Source organism: Rhinatrema bivittatum, chromosome 1 (genome assembly GCF_901001135.1).
Source record: "Rhinatrema bivittatum chromosome 1, aRhiBiv1.1, whole genome shotgun sequence".
Classification (NCBI taxonomy): Eukaryota; Metazoa; Chordata; class Amphibia; order Gymnophiona; family Rhinatrematidae; genus Rhinatrema; species Rhinatrema bivittatum.
Window position 1 is genome coordinate 703,274,745 of NC_042615.1, and position 16,393 is coordinate 703,291,137.

General features: G+C 43.1%; 1 protein-coding gene across 6 annotated transcripts in view; it reads right to left on the reverse strand.

Moving 5' to 3' along the window:
* MAST4 (microtubule associated serine/threonine kinase family member 4) overlaps window positions 1–16,393 on the reverse strand; it is a 963,205-nt gene that overhangs the window by 119,491 nt on the left and 827,321 nt on the right. For all 6 annotated transcript variants that reach the window (XM_029575919.1, XM_029575908.1, XM_029575928.1 and 3 more), the window contains one exon: window positions 15,411–15,620. In XM_029575919.1, coding sequence (XP_029431779.1) covers window positions 15,411–15,620 — 210 coding nt within the window. The remainder of the gene's footprint in view (window positions 1–15,410; window positions 15,621–16,393) is intronic.

The window sequence follows — 16,393 nt, forward strand, 5'->3', positions numbered from 1 at the left end:
CAACATCATTGTCTTAAAAAGACTTCAAATTGGGGACTTATTATGAACATATAAAGTTAGCAAGGAAAATAAAGAGCTCCCAATTAAGAAATACAATCCACTATATCATAGACACAATAGGAAAACTGATCTAAGAGGAAACAGGCAAGGGTCTCTATTCTGCAAAGAACCCTCCAGCTGATCAGGATCAAAGAAAATATATTTTAGTGCATCTAATTTAACAATACACTTTCAAGGAAACTGAAGAAGAAATTGCCATTTGTTCCTGATCTGAATACTAATGTGTTTCCTCTGATTGTAGATCTAAACAGATTTAGTAAAGCACTTAATTTTAAAAGTTTTCTTTTCCTTCTAACTTAGAAAACAGACAAATCCTAGAAACAAATAAGCCTTATCCTTATGAATGGGAGGGTTATTAGAGTAAACTTTAAATATTCATCATTTAATAAAAAGTTATAAGAATTTTTGGTTAATGACTTACAACTATGCAATAAGGGGTAGATTTTCAAAAAAGGCGCGTTCGTGTACTTTTGCTGGCGCATCAGGCGCAAGCAAAAGTACGCGGGATTTTAGTAGATACGCGCGGAGCCGCGCGTATCCGCTAAAATCCGGGATCGGCACGCGCAAGGCTATGGATTCTGTATAGCCGGCGCGCGCCGAGCCGCGCAGCCTACCTCCGTTCCCTCCGAGGCCGCTCCGAAATCGGAGCGGCCTCGGAGGGAACTTTCTTTTGCCCTCCCCTCACTTTCCCCTCCCTTCCCCTACCTAACCCACCCGCCCGGCCCTGTCTAAACCCCATCCTTACCTTTGTCAGGGGATTTACACCTCCCTCCGGGAGGCGTAAATCCCCGCGCGCCAGCGGGCTGCTAGCGCGCCGGGACGTGACCTGGGGGCGGGTCCGGAGGGCGTGGCCATGCCCCCGGACCGCCCCGGGCCGTAACCATGCTCCCGGACCCGCCCCCGAAACTCTCCCGACACGCCCCCGAAACACCGCGCCGACCGGGCCCGCCCCCTGATACGCCCCCTTCAGAACACCCCGGGACTTACGCGAGTCCCGGGGCTCTGCGCGCGCCGGTAGGCCTATGTAAAATAGGCTCACCGGCGCGCAGGGCCCTGCTCGCCTAAATCCGCCCGGATTTAGGCGAGCAGGGCTCTTAAAATCCGCCCCTAATTGGTTTGAATGGGTCATTTCTTCATAGTTTTATTTCTTGGACCCAGAAGCTTCCTCTTGCTCCTTTGGGGTTTCAGCCCAACTGGAATCAGGAAATATCCAGCAGGGTATGTGGGAGGACTATGTGGTGAGTCATGAGAGGGAAGCAAATCTAGGGACGGAGCACAGCAGAAAGAATATTCACAGTGGGAAGAATATTCACAGCAAGGGCAGGAATATACATGCAAGGGGAGGGGGGGAGCAGGATTTCTACAATGGGGTGTGGGGGTGGACAACTATTCAGGGCAGAGAGAAGGAAGGGAGACCTTTATCTGTGGCAGAATGAGAGGGAGGGGAGGGGAGGAATTTTCCATGGCAAAGTGCAGGGTAAAGGGAATACACACAGTGGACTGAAATATCCATGGCTGGGTATTGGGGGGATGGAGGAGCAGGAGTCAATGGCTGTAGTAAGAATAACACAAACAGTCTTTCGTCATTATCAGCATCATCTTTATTTATCAGATGCCTTCCCATTTAAATGCTCAAGGCAACTTATAACTACATATATAGCTACAAAATTTGACACATACAAAGTAAAAACACATTACAGCAAACACTCAAAAACAGCTTCTTTCAATAGTTTCATTTCATTTATTAGTATTTATCAATTGCTGTCCAGATAAAAATCTCCCAAAGCGATAAACACCAAAAAAATATATATCAATCACATAAAAATGAATCCTTCTAAAATTTGCCTCACTCTGAGCAGGCTGGACTAAACAAATACGTTTTAAGATATTTCTTAAAAAACTACTATTAACGCAACATTAAAACAAAGCTTCTTGGGGAGAGCATTCCAAAGAACTGAGGCTTAACATGGAAAAAAAAATATGCTGCAAGTCCTAAACAATCATGCAAATTTAACTGAAGGCCCTTCTGATCTGGATATTAAGAAAAAAAATGGAACCTCCCTCTTGATCCATTGGCTTAAATAGCAAGGGGCTAAGTTATGCAAAGACATCATTCCGAAACAAGTATCTTAAATTGCACTCAAAATAAAACAGGTACCCAGTGAAGACTTTATTTATTTATTTATTTTTTAATACTGGTGAAATATTATCCTCCCAACCAATCCCTTCAATAAGGCATGCAGAATTCAATATGTATTATGCTTGTATGTTTTTAGTATTATGTTTATATTTCATGTTCCCCACTTAGGATAAGAAATGATGCATAAGCAGGTCATAAGCAGATTTAAATAAATAAATAACCATCAACTTAAATCTATAGACGAGTTTCAAAAGAAGATCAAGTAACACTGGGGTGGATTTTAAAAGGGTTACCCGCTTATATTACACGCGTAACCTCGAAAACCCGCTCCTGAGCATGCCAAGCCTATTTTGCATAGGCCTGGCGATGCGCGCAAGCCCCGGGAAGCGTGTAAGTCCCAGGGCTTGAAAAAATGGGCGGGGCATAGGCGGGGCGTGGCCAAAGGCCTCTCCACTGCCGCTGAGCCAGAGGATCACGCGCAGGCACTTGGTGGTGGGGGATTTAGGTAGGGCTGGGGGGGCGGGTTAGATAGGGGAAAGGAGGGGAAGGTGGGGGGGGGTGGAAGGAAAGTTCCCTCCGAGGATGCTCCGATTTCGGAGCGGTGTCAGAGGGAACGGGGAAAGCCATCGGAGTTCCCCTAGGGCTCGGCGCGCACAAGGTGCACGCCGAGCGCATGTTATAAAATCCGGGGTCGGCCCCTTGCGTGGGCCGACCCTGGATTTTATAACATGCGCGCAAATCTACGCCCGCATGTAGGCATGAATATCTGGCCCACTATATGTTTAGTAGTCAATGGGAGATGTAGCCAATGTATTGACCGCTTATTCCAAGCCTGGCTTAGGTAAGAGTGAACTCAAACTCTGTATTGCTCTCAAAGTGCAATACAAGCTCTTACATACTTTCAAGACATGAGGTAGCATTGAGAGCTTGCATCAAGTAACACCCCCAAACTCCTTACATATATTTTATAAGGATGTGATGCTCCATCTAACTGGAGTGAAAAGTCAACCTGTCTTCCAACCTAAGATTTAAAACAATAATCTTCAGATAGAAAATAAAAAGCAAAGATGAGAGAAAACAGATTACTGGGTTATGATGTATTATGTGGATGTGATTTAGAATAACATTCTCCTAGAACCACTCTTTGCACAGGTTAGGAAAATGGGCGCTCATAAAATTGAGCGTCCATTTTCCTAACTGGCTGACAGCCATCTCTCCTGGGTGCTCACTGCCGAGGAGGTGCTAGGGGCACACAATTTCCCCTAGCGCCTCCCTCTTTACAGCGACACCCAATTTAAATATTAAATCAGGCGCCCGGGAGAGGTGGATCGGCGCATGTTAAGGGAGCGGGTGCTTAATCACGAGCACCCGTTTAGTGTACGTCAATATTGCATTGGCCTGTAAATGTATCCTAAGGGCAAACTGGTCAGTAAGGGATCAGAGCAGCCCTTTCATCTATGACTAGATGACAATATTAAGATGTCAAGTGGTTCCTAATTACCTCATCGATATATTAACTAGATTGGAGAGGTATTTCTTCTTAAAAATTCTCTCTCACACTTGACACACGCATTTTTTCACTTGAAAAATTGGGACTTTAAGATCAATGATCACATTGAGGTATCTGTTGATCCCTTGAGAAAGCAAATTTATGCAAACCAAAATAGTATTTGTGTGGTTTGTTTGCTCTTGTTCTGCCTGCATTTGTTGTACAAGATGCCTAAGAAGATAAATTAGAGTGGTCTGCATTTAGTCCCTAGCTTGGATCGGCAGTTTTTACTGAGCGAAGCAGCTTTTGCTTCTATTGAGCAGACTATCGATGGGATCTATGGTGCTTTTTGCTCAATGTCTATAAGCAAATGCTGTCTCCGGTGCAAGGCTTTCTTTGAGCAGTGTTAGAGTTTACGAGATTTATTTTGCAATACCTAAATCTTAAAAAATGTTCATTCTAAAAGTCTGAAAACTGCATATGTATATATAATACTGTAAGATAGAGACATTCAAATTCCTGAAAGGTATACATTTACAAGCAGCATTTTATCCATTGAAAAGAATTCTAGAACAAGCAAACATGATATGAGACTCAGAGGGGGCAGACTCAGGAGCAACATTACAGAAAGGATGGTGAATGTATGGAAAAACCTTTCAGTGGAGACAAAAACAATAACAGAGTTCAAGAAAGCGAGGGGTGAGCAGAGAGGGCCCCTAAATTGCAAAAATGTGATGGGCAAGTCATAGATTAGCCGGGGTTTAGAGTACTGCAACAGGGAGGAAACAGAGCAGACTAGTTGGATCTTTCGGATTTTATTTGCCGTTTTATTCTATGATGGCAATTTTCAAAGAGTTACACATATAAAAATGAGCATATATTTATTATTTATTTAGTGTTTTTTTCTTGACCGACCTTCATCAGAGATATCATGCCGGTTTACATGTAACAGGGGAAAACGAAGAAGGAAGAGAGAAGTTACAAAAAACAGGGTAAAGAGGAACTGGGAGGTGCAAAGGAGAGTGCAAGGAAGGAAGAGAGCATTAGGCACGAAGGCAATATAGCAAATTTATATACACAATATGTGTCCCAAATTTAAGTTGGGATGTAAAAGTGCAAGTATCCAGTGGCATGTACAATGTATAAAAAAACAAACCGGAAATTGATCCAATATTGCAGTAGCAACCAAAAGAAAAAAGGATCAATGAACACCAGGAGTTCTTTATTTAATAAAAGCCCCACTCAGGCCGAGTCGGGATTTTATTAAATAAAGAACTCCTGGTGTTCATTGATCCTATGTACAATGTATAGACAAGTTAAATAAACTATAAAATTTCACAAGATTAGGTTGTCGTGTGGTAGCACAGAGTGCACAGAAAATGCTTTACACACAAGAGAATATATCTAGGATTGACTGGGGGGAGATAGAAGGGGGGAGAGGGCTGAGGGAATCTCTATGGGGAGCAGATAAGGTTGATAGATGGAGTTAGATTGGCAGGTTATTGAATAGAGGACTTAAGGGTAGGCTTGTTTAAAGAGCCATGTTTTGAGTTTTGTTTTGAATTTATGTGCGCACTGCTCTAGTCTGAGTTCGGGTGAAATGGTGCTCCAAGCAGAGGGGCCGGCGATGGAAAAGGCACGCTCTTTTGTAGATTTGAGGTGGATATGTTTCGGAGAGAGAGTGTGGAGAGTACCTTTGTAAGAGGATTTGGTGGGTCTGGTTGAGGCGTGGATGAGAATTGTGTCTTTCATCCAGTGCATGTTTTGGTTGTGGAGGGTTTTGTGTATTATTGTGAGGGTCTTGTAAGTTATGCGCTGTTGGATGGGGAGCCAATGCAGATCTTTGAGTATAGGGGTGATGTGGTCACATTTACGAGAGTTTGTGAGAACTCTCGCAGCTGTGTTTTGTAGGAGTTGGAGAGGTTTAATTGTGGCTTTGGGTAGACCTAGAAGGAGGGAGTTGCAGTAGTCTATTTTGGCTTGCAGAACTGTACAGAGATCACTAAGGTGGAGGAGGGGTCTGAGTTGTTTAGTTTTTTTTTTTTTTTAAGAGTATATATGCGTGCAAGAAGCCTGTACTCACATAATCACTAATTTATAAAAGTCAAAATTAGGTGCGTGTGTACATGCTCTATCTGTGGTAAAAAAAAAACCAAAAAAAACCCAGCAGCGTTTAAGGACATTCTGAGGCAGGACCAAAAGACATGCAAAAGACATTGCGGCACTGTGCACATTTCACAGCTTACTCTCATACTTTTACATCTGTTATCATCTTGCATAACTGCAGACTTGTATTATTTTTGTACTATTGGCTGGGTGGGAGGTCTGGGTGAACTGGGGGGAGTTTAGCCTGAAAAAACAGGAGGGTCTCGACGACCTGGATATGGACCGGGTTAACTGGTGGAATAATTGGAAAACTGATCATTTCAATTGCAAGTGCATATTTTAAAATATATTGACTTGTGCATGAGAATTGGGTTTTACATGAGTAAATCACACTATTTTTGTACGTAAAATATAGGTGCATATATCTTTAAAATCTGTAGGAAAAGTATGCATGGTCAATGCATTGAAATACTCACTTTCAATGCACTGCATACATTTGCATGTAAGCATACATATGTGACTATGTTGCAGGGTAGAGAGATGCATTTTTGATGATACATGTTGATTATAAAATGCTAATGCAGATCTTCGTGCAGCCATATATGCCACCATGCGGAGTTTGAAATTCATCCTCTATGATAACAACATATAGAAATTATGGAAGCAAGCCAGTAAGCTCAAGATTATGATGCTCTTATGTACATTTGTAACTATAATAGACATACCTTTGAGGTATTTGAATATATCACATACCCTTCACCACTCCTCTCCTTTTAGGTATACATATTATAGACAAGTCTTACCATAGATGAGACATAAATACTTACATACATATACCTCATAAGCTATAGAAGTTTGTATTTGGTATGGCCATTACCATTACAAGTTACTATGTAATAGTTGATAAGTTATTATTAGTATGGCATTGTTTCCCTTTAAAGGTGCTTCACACTTCTACCTTGTAAATTATGTGTTAGTTGAATAAAGTTTTAAAAAATTAAGAATTAAAGATGAAGCAGTAGAAGATACTGCAATCCAAAATGCCAATTAAATAACCCTTTGGAACAATTTACAATTGGCAAAATTGAAAGCCTCCAGGTAAAGAAATCAACTGTGTACCAGAAGTTAGCCAAGTGGCAAAATCTCAGCTGGCAACTAATGTTTCCACACATCTTCAGAGCACACTATAAAATATTAATAGCTCTTACATGCACCTCTGCCGCAAGTACTGCTGAAAATAAAAGCAACACGATACACTCCCTGAGTTTAGGAGATATAGTACACTTTCTGCTTGTACACATCCAAGCAAAGATAAGCGAGGCATAAAAGCATTCTATTTGACGTGACCTTGACCTTAGAACAAAAGTGTCAGCTGAATCAGATTGATGAAACCACAAGGGACGACTTCCCTAACGCAAGTCAATGTGCCATGCGGCAGTAAGAGACACAGTTAGCCATTGAATGTCACATTTATGACAACAAACACATCAAAAGAAAACCAAAGGCATGTCCCTCACAATTCAGCTCCAGAAAGGGCAAATCTCACTGCAATATTTTGTACTTTCAGTGTTTGATGGATACCACAGAGGCAACTGTGAAGGAAGCTAACACACAAATGATAAAAGGCTAAACCAGAAAACATTCAAAAGGAATTGAATGGGGAAATGAGAGATGCTGACAGACAGGACGAATCAATATGGAAAGTTTGATGACACAGAATGGCAGAAGTGACATGCTAATTTTGAGATGCATATATTCTTTTAAACAATACATACCCTTTATTTTTAAAAGCATTCTTGTTCGAAGTATAGCAAGAACACCTTAAGGGGAGATTGTGTCCATCTGTCTGTGACTTCCCATCAGTGGCGTAGCCAGAAATGATTTTTTGGGTGGGCACAAGGTTAACATGGGTGGGCTGTAGGCATGCAGGTCTACTAGTTGTTTTTTTACTGATAAATAATGCCAAATTATGCAGCATAGCATTCACATCTACGCCTAAGTATGAGGTTTACTTAATGATACAAACATAATTCACGGTGATTTGTGGTATTTTAGCCTTCTTATTATTACGATTTTATACACGGCTCCTACCTGTCCATAAATTTTGAGAGAGCGGTTGTGTTGCTTATATTTAAATTGCTAACATCTCAAAATATAGATATATATTTTTACCTTTGTTGTCTGATCTTTGTATTTTTCTAATCAGTTGGTCCTGGTCTCTTTTTCCCATTTTTTCCCTTATAGCTCATTTCCTAATTCCTTTTCAGTGTCTTTCTTCTATTACTGTCTTCTTCCCTTCCACACACACACACACACATACACGCTTTCTCTCACAGACTCCCTCTCACACACTCAAGCTGTCACTCTCATATGCTCTCCCCCCCCCCCACAAGCTCACATTCAAGTTCTCACTTTCTCACCCCTCCCCAGGCTTATATTCTTATGCACACACAGACGCACATCCAGGCACCCATTCTCACCCACACACATAAACCCAGACTCCCATTCTCACCCACAAACCCATGCTCCCAGTCTCACCCACACATATTCAAGCTCCCATTCTCATCCATACATATACACATTTAAGGTACTATTCTCACCCACACATACACACATTCAAGCACCCATTCTTATCCACATATTCAAGCTTCCATTCTCACCCACCCACACAAACCCAGGCTCTCATTCTCACCCATATATACACACATTCAAGCTCCCATTCTCACCCACCCACAAACCCAGGCTCCCATTCTCAACCACACATACACACATTCGAGCTCCCATTCACCCACATATTCAAGCTTCCATTCTCACCCACATACACACCCAGGCTCCAGTTTTCACCCACACACACTCCCATTCTCATCCACACATACACATTCAAGCACGTGCACAGCTTCCGCTTTCTCCCCCAGAGCAGGAAGATCAGCTGCCTCTCCTGCTGCCACCGGACTCCTGCTATCTTCGGGCGTCGGGCCGTACTGCCCGCCGAACTTCCTGTCGGGGGGGGGGGGAGCGGAAGCGCAGTGCACAACGTCCGCTTCCTCCTCCCCCCCAAGCAGGAAGATCGGCCCGACGCCCGAAGATAGCAGGAGGCCGGTGGCAGCAGGAGAGGCAGCTGATCTTCCTGCTCTGGGGGAGAAAGCGGAAGCTGTGCGCAGCGCTTCCGCTCCCCCAAACAGGAAGTTCGGCGGGCCGTTTGACCCGAAGATAGCAGGAGAACGGGTGGCAGCAGGAGAGGCAGCTGATCTTCCTGCATTGGGGGGAGGAAGCGGAAGCTGCGCGCGGCGCTTCCGCTTCCCCCCCCTAACAGGAAGACCGGTTGGCCATACGGCCGCAGCAGCGCTTCCCCATGTGTGCCGTGATGGCGCGCGAGGTGTGGGTTCTCTTGTTCGCTGTCGCGGGAGCGGGGATGGGATCCCGCGACAGCCTTGCAGTTCCGGTGCCAGTTGGGTGGGCCTGGGTCTAAGTTGGGTGGGCACCTGCCCACCCAGGCCCACCCGTGGCTACGCCACTGCTTCCCATCACAGGGGAAATGATGGGATGGAGGAAATTGTGCTTTGGTGTGATTTGAAAGTGTGGTCTAGTAATTGCAGTTGTTGAATATCATACTGGACAGGTAGACAGAGAACAAGTACAGTAATGCCACTTCCAGAACTGTACAGTCTTCGGGGGAATATGCTGTTTGTATTACTTATAGAGATATAAGCATTTAGCAAAAATGTATCTATATCATTCCTTCAGGAAAATAGTTAATATGTTATGAGGTCAATATTCAGAAAAATGGTGAGCGGACAAGTTTTCTGGCTAAGGTTTGCTGGATAAATTGTGTCGGATATTCAGCAGAACAAGTCTCCCGCTGAATATCCATGCCTAAAATTATCTGGGTGATGTTACCTGGAGAACTTTAAACCTAGTGGGATATATTCTGAAGATAGACAGCTGACACTATTCAGAACAGCAGGATAATTGGGAAACAAAACTTCTGGGCCTTCAATAACACTCCCTGAGCCCTCCTCAATATTTTAAAGAATGTGCCCGTATATTCTGCCAGTGGTGCTGTTACAGCAACGCTGGAAGCCACCCGGAGCAGGTAAGACTATCAGGTCCTGGCTCAGGATATGGGGAAGGAGGTCAAGAGGATGCAGATGGATGGGGTGAGGTGGAAGGTAGGGGGTGGGGCTTGCAACCTTTCATTTAGATATCACGGAGGGAGAGAGGGGGGCCAGTCTCAAATTGCTATGGCCCCACATTTATTTTTTTTGCATTTGGGGGGGGGGGGGGATGGAACGGCACTAGTCCACGCATTCTTTCAAGAACTTTAGGGGAAGGTAGGGGCTGGAGAATCAGCTTAAAAGGTGGGATGATTTTTCTTTATCATATACTTAACCAGCTATATCCTGAATCTAGCCGGTTAAGTATAACATCATCCAGGTACACATTCCCGAATAACTAGAGTTTCCAGCTAACTTAGCCACATAATGCTGAATAATCGCTGTTACCAGGATAACCAGATTAGTCAGGGAAATGAAAGCGGCGGAATTTTCAAAACCTGGATAAGTCCTTTGAATATAGATCCCTATAAACATTAAGAAAAATGAACAGATAATACTGTAAACTATGCTTTTTTTGTTACGGACTGTTTCCATCAGTACTATATTGATAATTTATGTAGAAAAGCATTTTGACACTTGTAATCTTGTTTCTTACTTGAGACCACAGACAGAAAAATGTTTGCTTCATACATATGCCTAAACTTAGAAACAACTATTTAATATAACTCTTATTTACAATTTTTTTTTAATTGTGTGTAAATAAAACCGCTTTATTTTTCTAAAAGCAGCATAGATTCTCATCAAGAATGATAAAGTTTACAAGTACCCCATTAACCTTGACTGGTAACACATAGTCATAAGATTCTAAAGAGTCGGTAATTTGGAGTCTATATAGTATATGAAGTATGCTAGCAAAATGGATACATCAATGTTCTGAGAAACAATTACCTGATCATTTTAGATTTTAAAAAATACCCAGTCTATTTCTTTTAACTGTAATAAGACACATTTGAGTGAATGAGGCTGCGTGTAAAATCCCTTACTATCAGGCTTTGAAAAAGTGAATGCTACAGTGAAGAAAAAAAACAAAACCCTCTCTCTTTGAAATCACTAACAAGCCATAGATGCCTACTAATGTTTGTCTTTGTCTGACAGAGTGCAGAGGTAAATAGGGTTGAACACTGGTAATGCCTGGGGACCTTCCATTCTTCAAAAAGCTTACAACTGTGCTGCTCATCATGATCGTTTCATCAAACAGGCCAGTGAGAATTATATTCTAAGAAAAGCACACAACAAAAAGGAAGACAGTGGTAGTAGTGAGAGGGGAAGTTCCAAGGGACAGGAAGAAAATGGATTTTGTCCCAAGAGCATAAAAAAGAAGAAGGCAGGTAAGCATGGACCAGCTAAGTCTAGCATCAGTAGTGGGCAAAACTATGGAAATACTACTCAACAGAAGACAGTGCAGCACCTTGAGGCGAGTAGAGCACAGGACACCAGATAGCATGGCTTCACCGGGGGAAGATCTTGCCAGACAAACTCAATTGGATTCTTTAATGAGGTGATAAAAGTGGTGGAGCAGGAAGCTGTGGTAGATGTTGCCTATCTGGACTTCAGGAAGGCTTTTGACCCTGTTCTGCATAAAAGAATGAGAAGCAAGCTGAATGGTACATAAGATCAATGGGGCTGGAGATTGTGAGAGGAACTGGTTTAGAGTCCACTCTACTGAAGACAAAGCGATCAGTGGGGGGTTCCCCGGGGCTCGATACAAGGTCCACATTTTCAGTATTTTTACTGGTGGCTTTCTTGAGAAACTTGAGGGAAAATATGCTAGCTTGCAGATGCAGAGGAAATTATGACTGCATAGATATGCCAGAAGGGGGTGGAAAAAAATAAAAGGACAAAAAAAAAATCCTGGAAGAATGGTTATAAATTTGGAAAAAGAACTTTATAACAAAAAAGAATACATTTATGTATTTGGGGATGCAAAAATCCCTGGAATGTCAAGAATGGGAAACTTTAAAACAGAAAACAGATCTAGGCATAATCATCTCAGCTGACCTCAGGGTAGCCAGTCAATGTAATAAAGCAACTGGGAAAATTAATATTTGGGTCTAAGTAGTGGAATTATTACTAGGAAAAAAGAGATAATACTGCCTCTGTAAGGGCCACTTATAAGACCCTACCTTGAATACTGTTCTAAAGGGACCCCAAATTTGCTCTTACTAGTGGCTTACTGCCCTTAACATTTATGGCCACATTATCTCAACTGACCTAGTGATTCAGCACTGTAGAGTCAGTGGTCTCAAGAGACCCTGACCCATTAATGAAATCAGTGAATGTGGGAGTGTGTTAGAATATCTGACACACTGCAAATGGGAGGGGATCAATGTTTTAATAAAACATAAGAACAATAAGATTTTCCATACTGGGTCAGACCATAGGTCTATCAAGCCCAGTATCCTGTTTTCAACAGTGGCCAATCCAGGTCACAAGTACCTGGCAGAATTCCAAGGGGTAGATAGATTCCACGCTACTTATCCCAGAGATAAGCAGTGGACTTCTGCAACTCCACCTTAATAATGGTTTATGGACTTTTTCTCCAGGAACTTGTCCAAACTTTTTTTAAATGCAGCTACACTAACAGTTTTCATCACATCCTCTGGCAATGAATTCCAGAGCTTAATTATGAGTTGAGTAAAAGCATGTTCTTAGCTTTATATGTAGAACTTAGTAACTTCATTGTGTGTCTCCTAGTCTTTGTACTTTTTGAAACAGAAAACAGTCAATTCATGTTTATTATACCCAATGTGATGCAGGAAGAGGAGAAGAGAAGAGATTGAGTAGTCTGGCTACAAAGTAGTGCCAAGGGGGGTCTTTCCTTTCTCAGAGAAGGCACCTGAGGTGGGACCTTCTCACCACTGAAGAGTATCTGGAGAAAAGCAGAATTCTTGTCCAGTGAAGGAAACTGAAACCCAAGGGACGGATACTCAGCACTTCTGCAAGGAAAAAGGGATCTGAAGAGGAGAGTTTACCACAGAGGAGAAGTTCTGGAAATTCTTCAGCAATTTTGAGAGAAGTTTGGAGAAGGTGCTTACTGAGAAGGTATCCTTGTTGGGGATTTAGGAAAAAAAGAAGAAACTGCCCATCTGAGGAAAGAGTCTTAAGGAGTTGAAGGTTGGAAAAAGTCAACCAGAAGCTGACCACAGTGGGAAATGCTGCTGTGATACTGAAGAAAAGCTGCCTTCAAAGCAGATAACTCAGGAGGGCCCAGAGGGAGAAAGGTTCCTATCCAGAGAGCTGACCTGCTGGAGAGGGCAGTTGTTGCTGCTGCTGAAAAGTGATTGTGATTTATTTTTTCAAGCTGTTTTAGATTTTTGTTGCTGTTGGCTGCCACAAGCCTATAATATATCTCTATGGTGGACTTTAGTTTTCCTGTCATTAGTGGCAGTAAAACTTTCTTTTGAACAACAGTCTGGGAAATCCATGTGGTGCTTTTGCTTGTGTTTTCTTTTTTTTTTTTTTCTTGACTGGGCTGATGAGCAGAAGTGCCCAGCAAGGAAAAACCCTAAGTGTCCTGAAGAGTTCAATCTTTTTCCCCCGTGAGGGAAGCCCCTCCCCATGCTCTAGGCCCAGAGTTTCCTCGTCAGACCCTATGACCAGGATTAGATCAGGGCACGGGCTACACGGTTTTCAATTCTGCAGGCCATACCTTCGTAAAGACATTGAGAGGAAGGAGTCTGTTTATAAAAGGGCTTTTAAAATGATACAGGGCCTGAGGCTCAGGACACTTAAAAATGTACTTGCTGGAGGAAAGAAAGGATGGGGGGACATGATAGAAACTTTCCAATATTTGTCAGGATTCAATAAAGGACAGGAAGATGAAATATTCCACATTACAGGAAATTCAAGGTCAAGGGATCTTAATATGAAGTTGCAAGGAAGAAGGTGTAGAGGAAAATATTTCTTCATTGAAAGGATGGTTGATACCAGGAACAGCCTACCGGCAGAAGTAGTGGCAACCAAAACCATGACAGAATTTAAACTACATGGGACAGGCACAGGACACAGTGATAAAGGGCAGGGAGGAGAAAGTAAGGAATGTACCATACTTTCAGAGGATGGTGGCAGGAGTAGGGTGAGAGGTTGGGGGCGGTACAGGCGATGGCAGTACGTGTTAGTTTAGGCAACAGAAATGTGCGTGCTTATCTACCTAAGTCAGTGATTCCCAACTTTTTTCATATCATGGCACATCTGTCACCGGGTTCACATCATCATGAAACTACTTCCCCTCCCTCTCTCCCAACAACACCTGGCATAATCACCTTCCCTTCCTTCTCTCCCCAGCCCTTTGAGACATTCATCTTATTTCCCATCAGTCCCCCTGGGGACGTCACCTGTCCCTCCTTCCAGTGCCCCCCCCCCCCTCCCCAGCATAATCACTTTTCCCTCCTTCTCTGCCCATCCCCCTGCTGCAATCACTTTCTTTTCCCTCTCCTCCCACTCTCCCTCTTCCTTCGCTGACCACCTCCCTGAGGTAATCATTTGCCCCATGTTTTCTTCCCCTCCCCCTCATGACGCCCTTCACCTGGCAGAAGTCAGAGGAGCAGCATTTTCTTGCTGCCGCTGCTTCCTCCTCTGTTGGCTTCCTTCTGCAATCAGGCCTGCGCAGAGCCCCAGCAGAGGAGGAGGAAGCAGCTGCAGTAGCAGGTTAAGTGCTGCTTGCCAGTCCCCTCTGCTGGCTTGAGATCCCCTCCTGCAGGCCAGGGGAGCGTAGGAGGAAAAAGACCCGACTCTGCAGCTTGCCTGCTGTAACTCTTATTTTTTCTGATGGCTCTGATTGGCCGGGAGAAACATTTAACAGAACGCTTGCCCTTCTGCCACAGCACACCAGTGCCCCATGGCACACCTGTTGGCAAACACAGACTTAAGGGGTAGAAAACCAGAGAGAAAAACTCTAAACCTGAACAGAATGGATGGGGCCAGTTGGTCCTTCATCTGCAGTCATTTACAATGCTACTATGTTAGAATTTCCCCCCAACCTTCCCAAAACAATAAATCTCAAAGGAAGAAATATGCATGCAATACCTAGTATATTTCTATAAAAGGTAGCATCCCCCAACTGCAATTTGTTGAGTTATACAATCATAAGATAACATGGGACTTCTGTCCAGTTAAGACCTCCATGTTAAACATCTACCCCACCGTCCCCAGGAATAGCTGACCGTATAAGCATATTGTAAGTATGAGAGTCAGTTTTCACTGAAAAGAATGCAGTTAGCTCTTTTGCACAGCAATAGGATGTTAGTACTTTTCCCTAGATAAAATCTAACACTCTCCTAAAGATATATGAATCTGGCCTAAGACAGGAATGTCTGCTCTGCTATGATCTGTTTCCCTTTGCAAAAAATGAGATGCTGTCTCTACACACAAGCCATGACTACAATCAGTTTTATCTCCTGAGTACTTCAGAAAAGAAGCAAAAAAAATGGTTTCCCAGCAAACACACTTAAATCATTCTTCATGTAACATTAATCATCTTTACATGGTGCATGGTTCCTACCTCCTGTAGCAATTTTTCTAATTTCTGCTGCAATTCAAGGAAGTATCGTGAGGTGATGAGACCCTGGTGGGATTTATCCAAGCAATCTCGAGCCAGCTCAATGATCTGATGGTGGGTGAAACTGAGCACTCCATCTGCCAGGGGAAGAACGTTGTCAGGAGAATAGGTGGTGATAATCTCCTGAAGTCGCTCTTCCATCTGAGCTGTAGCCTAATTAAAAAAATATTTACATGTTTAATCTGTATTGCCTGAAAACCAAGTTGCCATCTGATAACACATGTTGCCACACGAACAGCTTTTAAAACCTGGATTTTTTTTTCCCTCTGAAGTAAGTTTTTCTGCCTGGGAATGGGTAAGAGAGGAGTTTATTTTTCCTACTGTGTGGGTTTTTGGGACTGTCAGCCTAAAAGATCCAGAGTACCATCAGAGAGGAGAATTGGAAAAACTCAAGGATTTCAGTTGGAGAAAAGAGGAAGGCTGCAGATCCTCACAGGGAAAGCAAAACAGAAATGAATTGATTTGGCGGTGTCAAGCAGTACCACAGGTATTTTTGAAAGGGAGAACCACCATTCCACCCTGGGCACCTTAATTTCTGTCCAATGGAAGAGAGGATATTCTGGGATATACCACCAGGGACACACACACACACACACAAAGATCAAGTGTGGAGTTGCATTTTGGATTGATCATGGATATAACTGTGTTTGGTGCCAACAGATTACCACTGTAATTACGGTATTACAGTAACATTTTAACCCGAGTGTCCAATCTGGTTTGACACTGTCCCCCCGCCCCCACCCAATACGGAAAATCTATGCTAGGTTCTGGTTGAACTTTGTCAGGACTCAGCTCCAAGGCAGAGTATGACCCTACCTTCCTAGGGGCCTTCGCACAACTTTGTGCACTATGTATGCTCATCCTATTGATTCAACAGCACACAGTATTATTGAAATAGATGGTTAATAAAGAGTTGTAGTGCTATT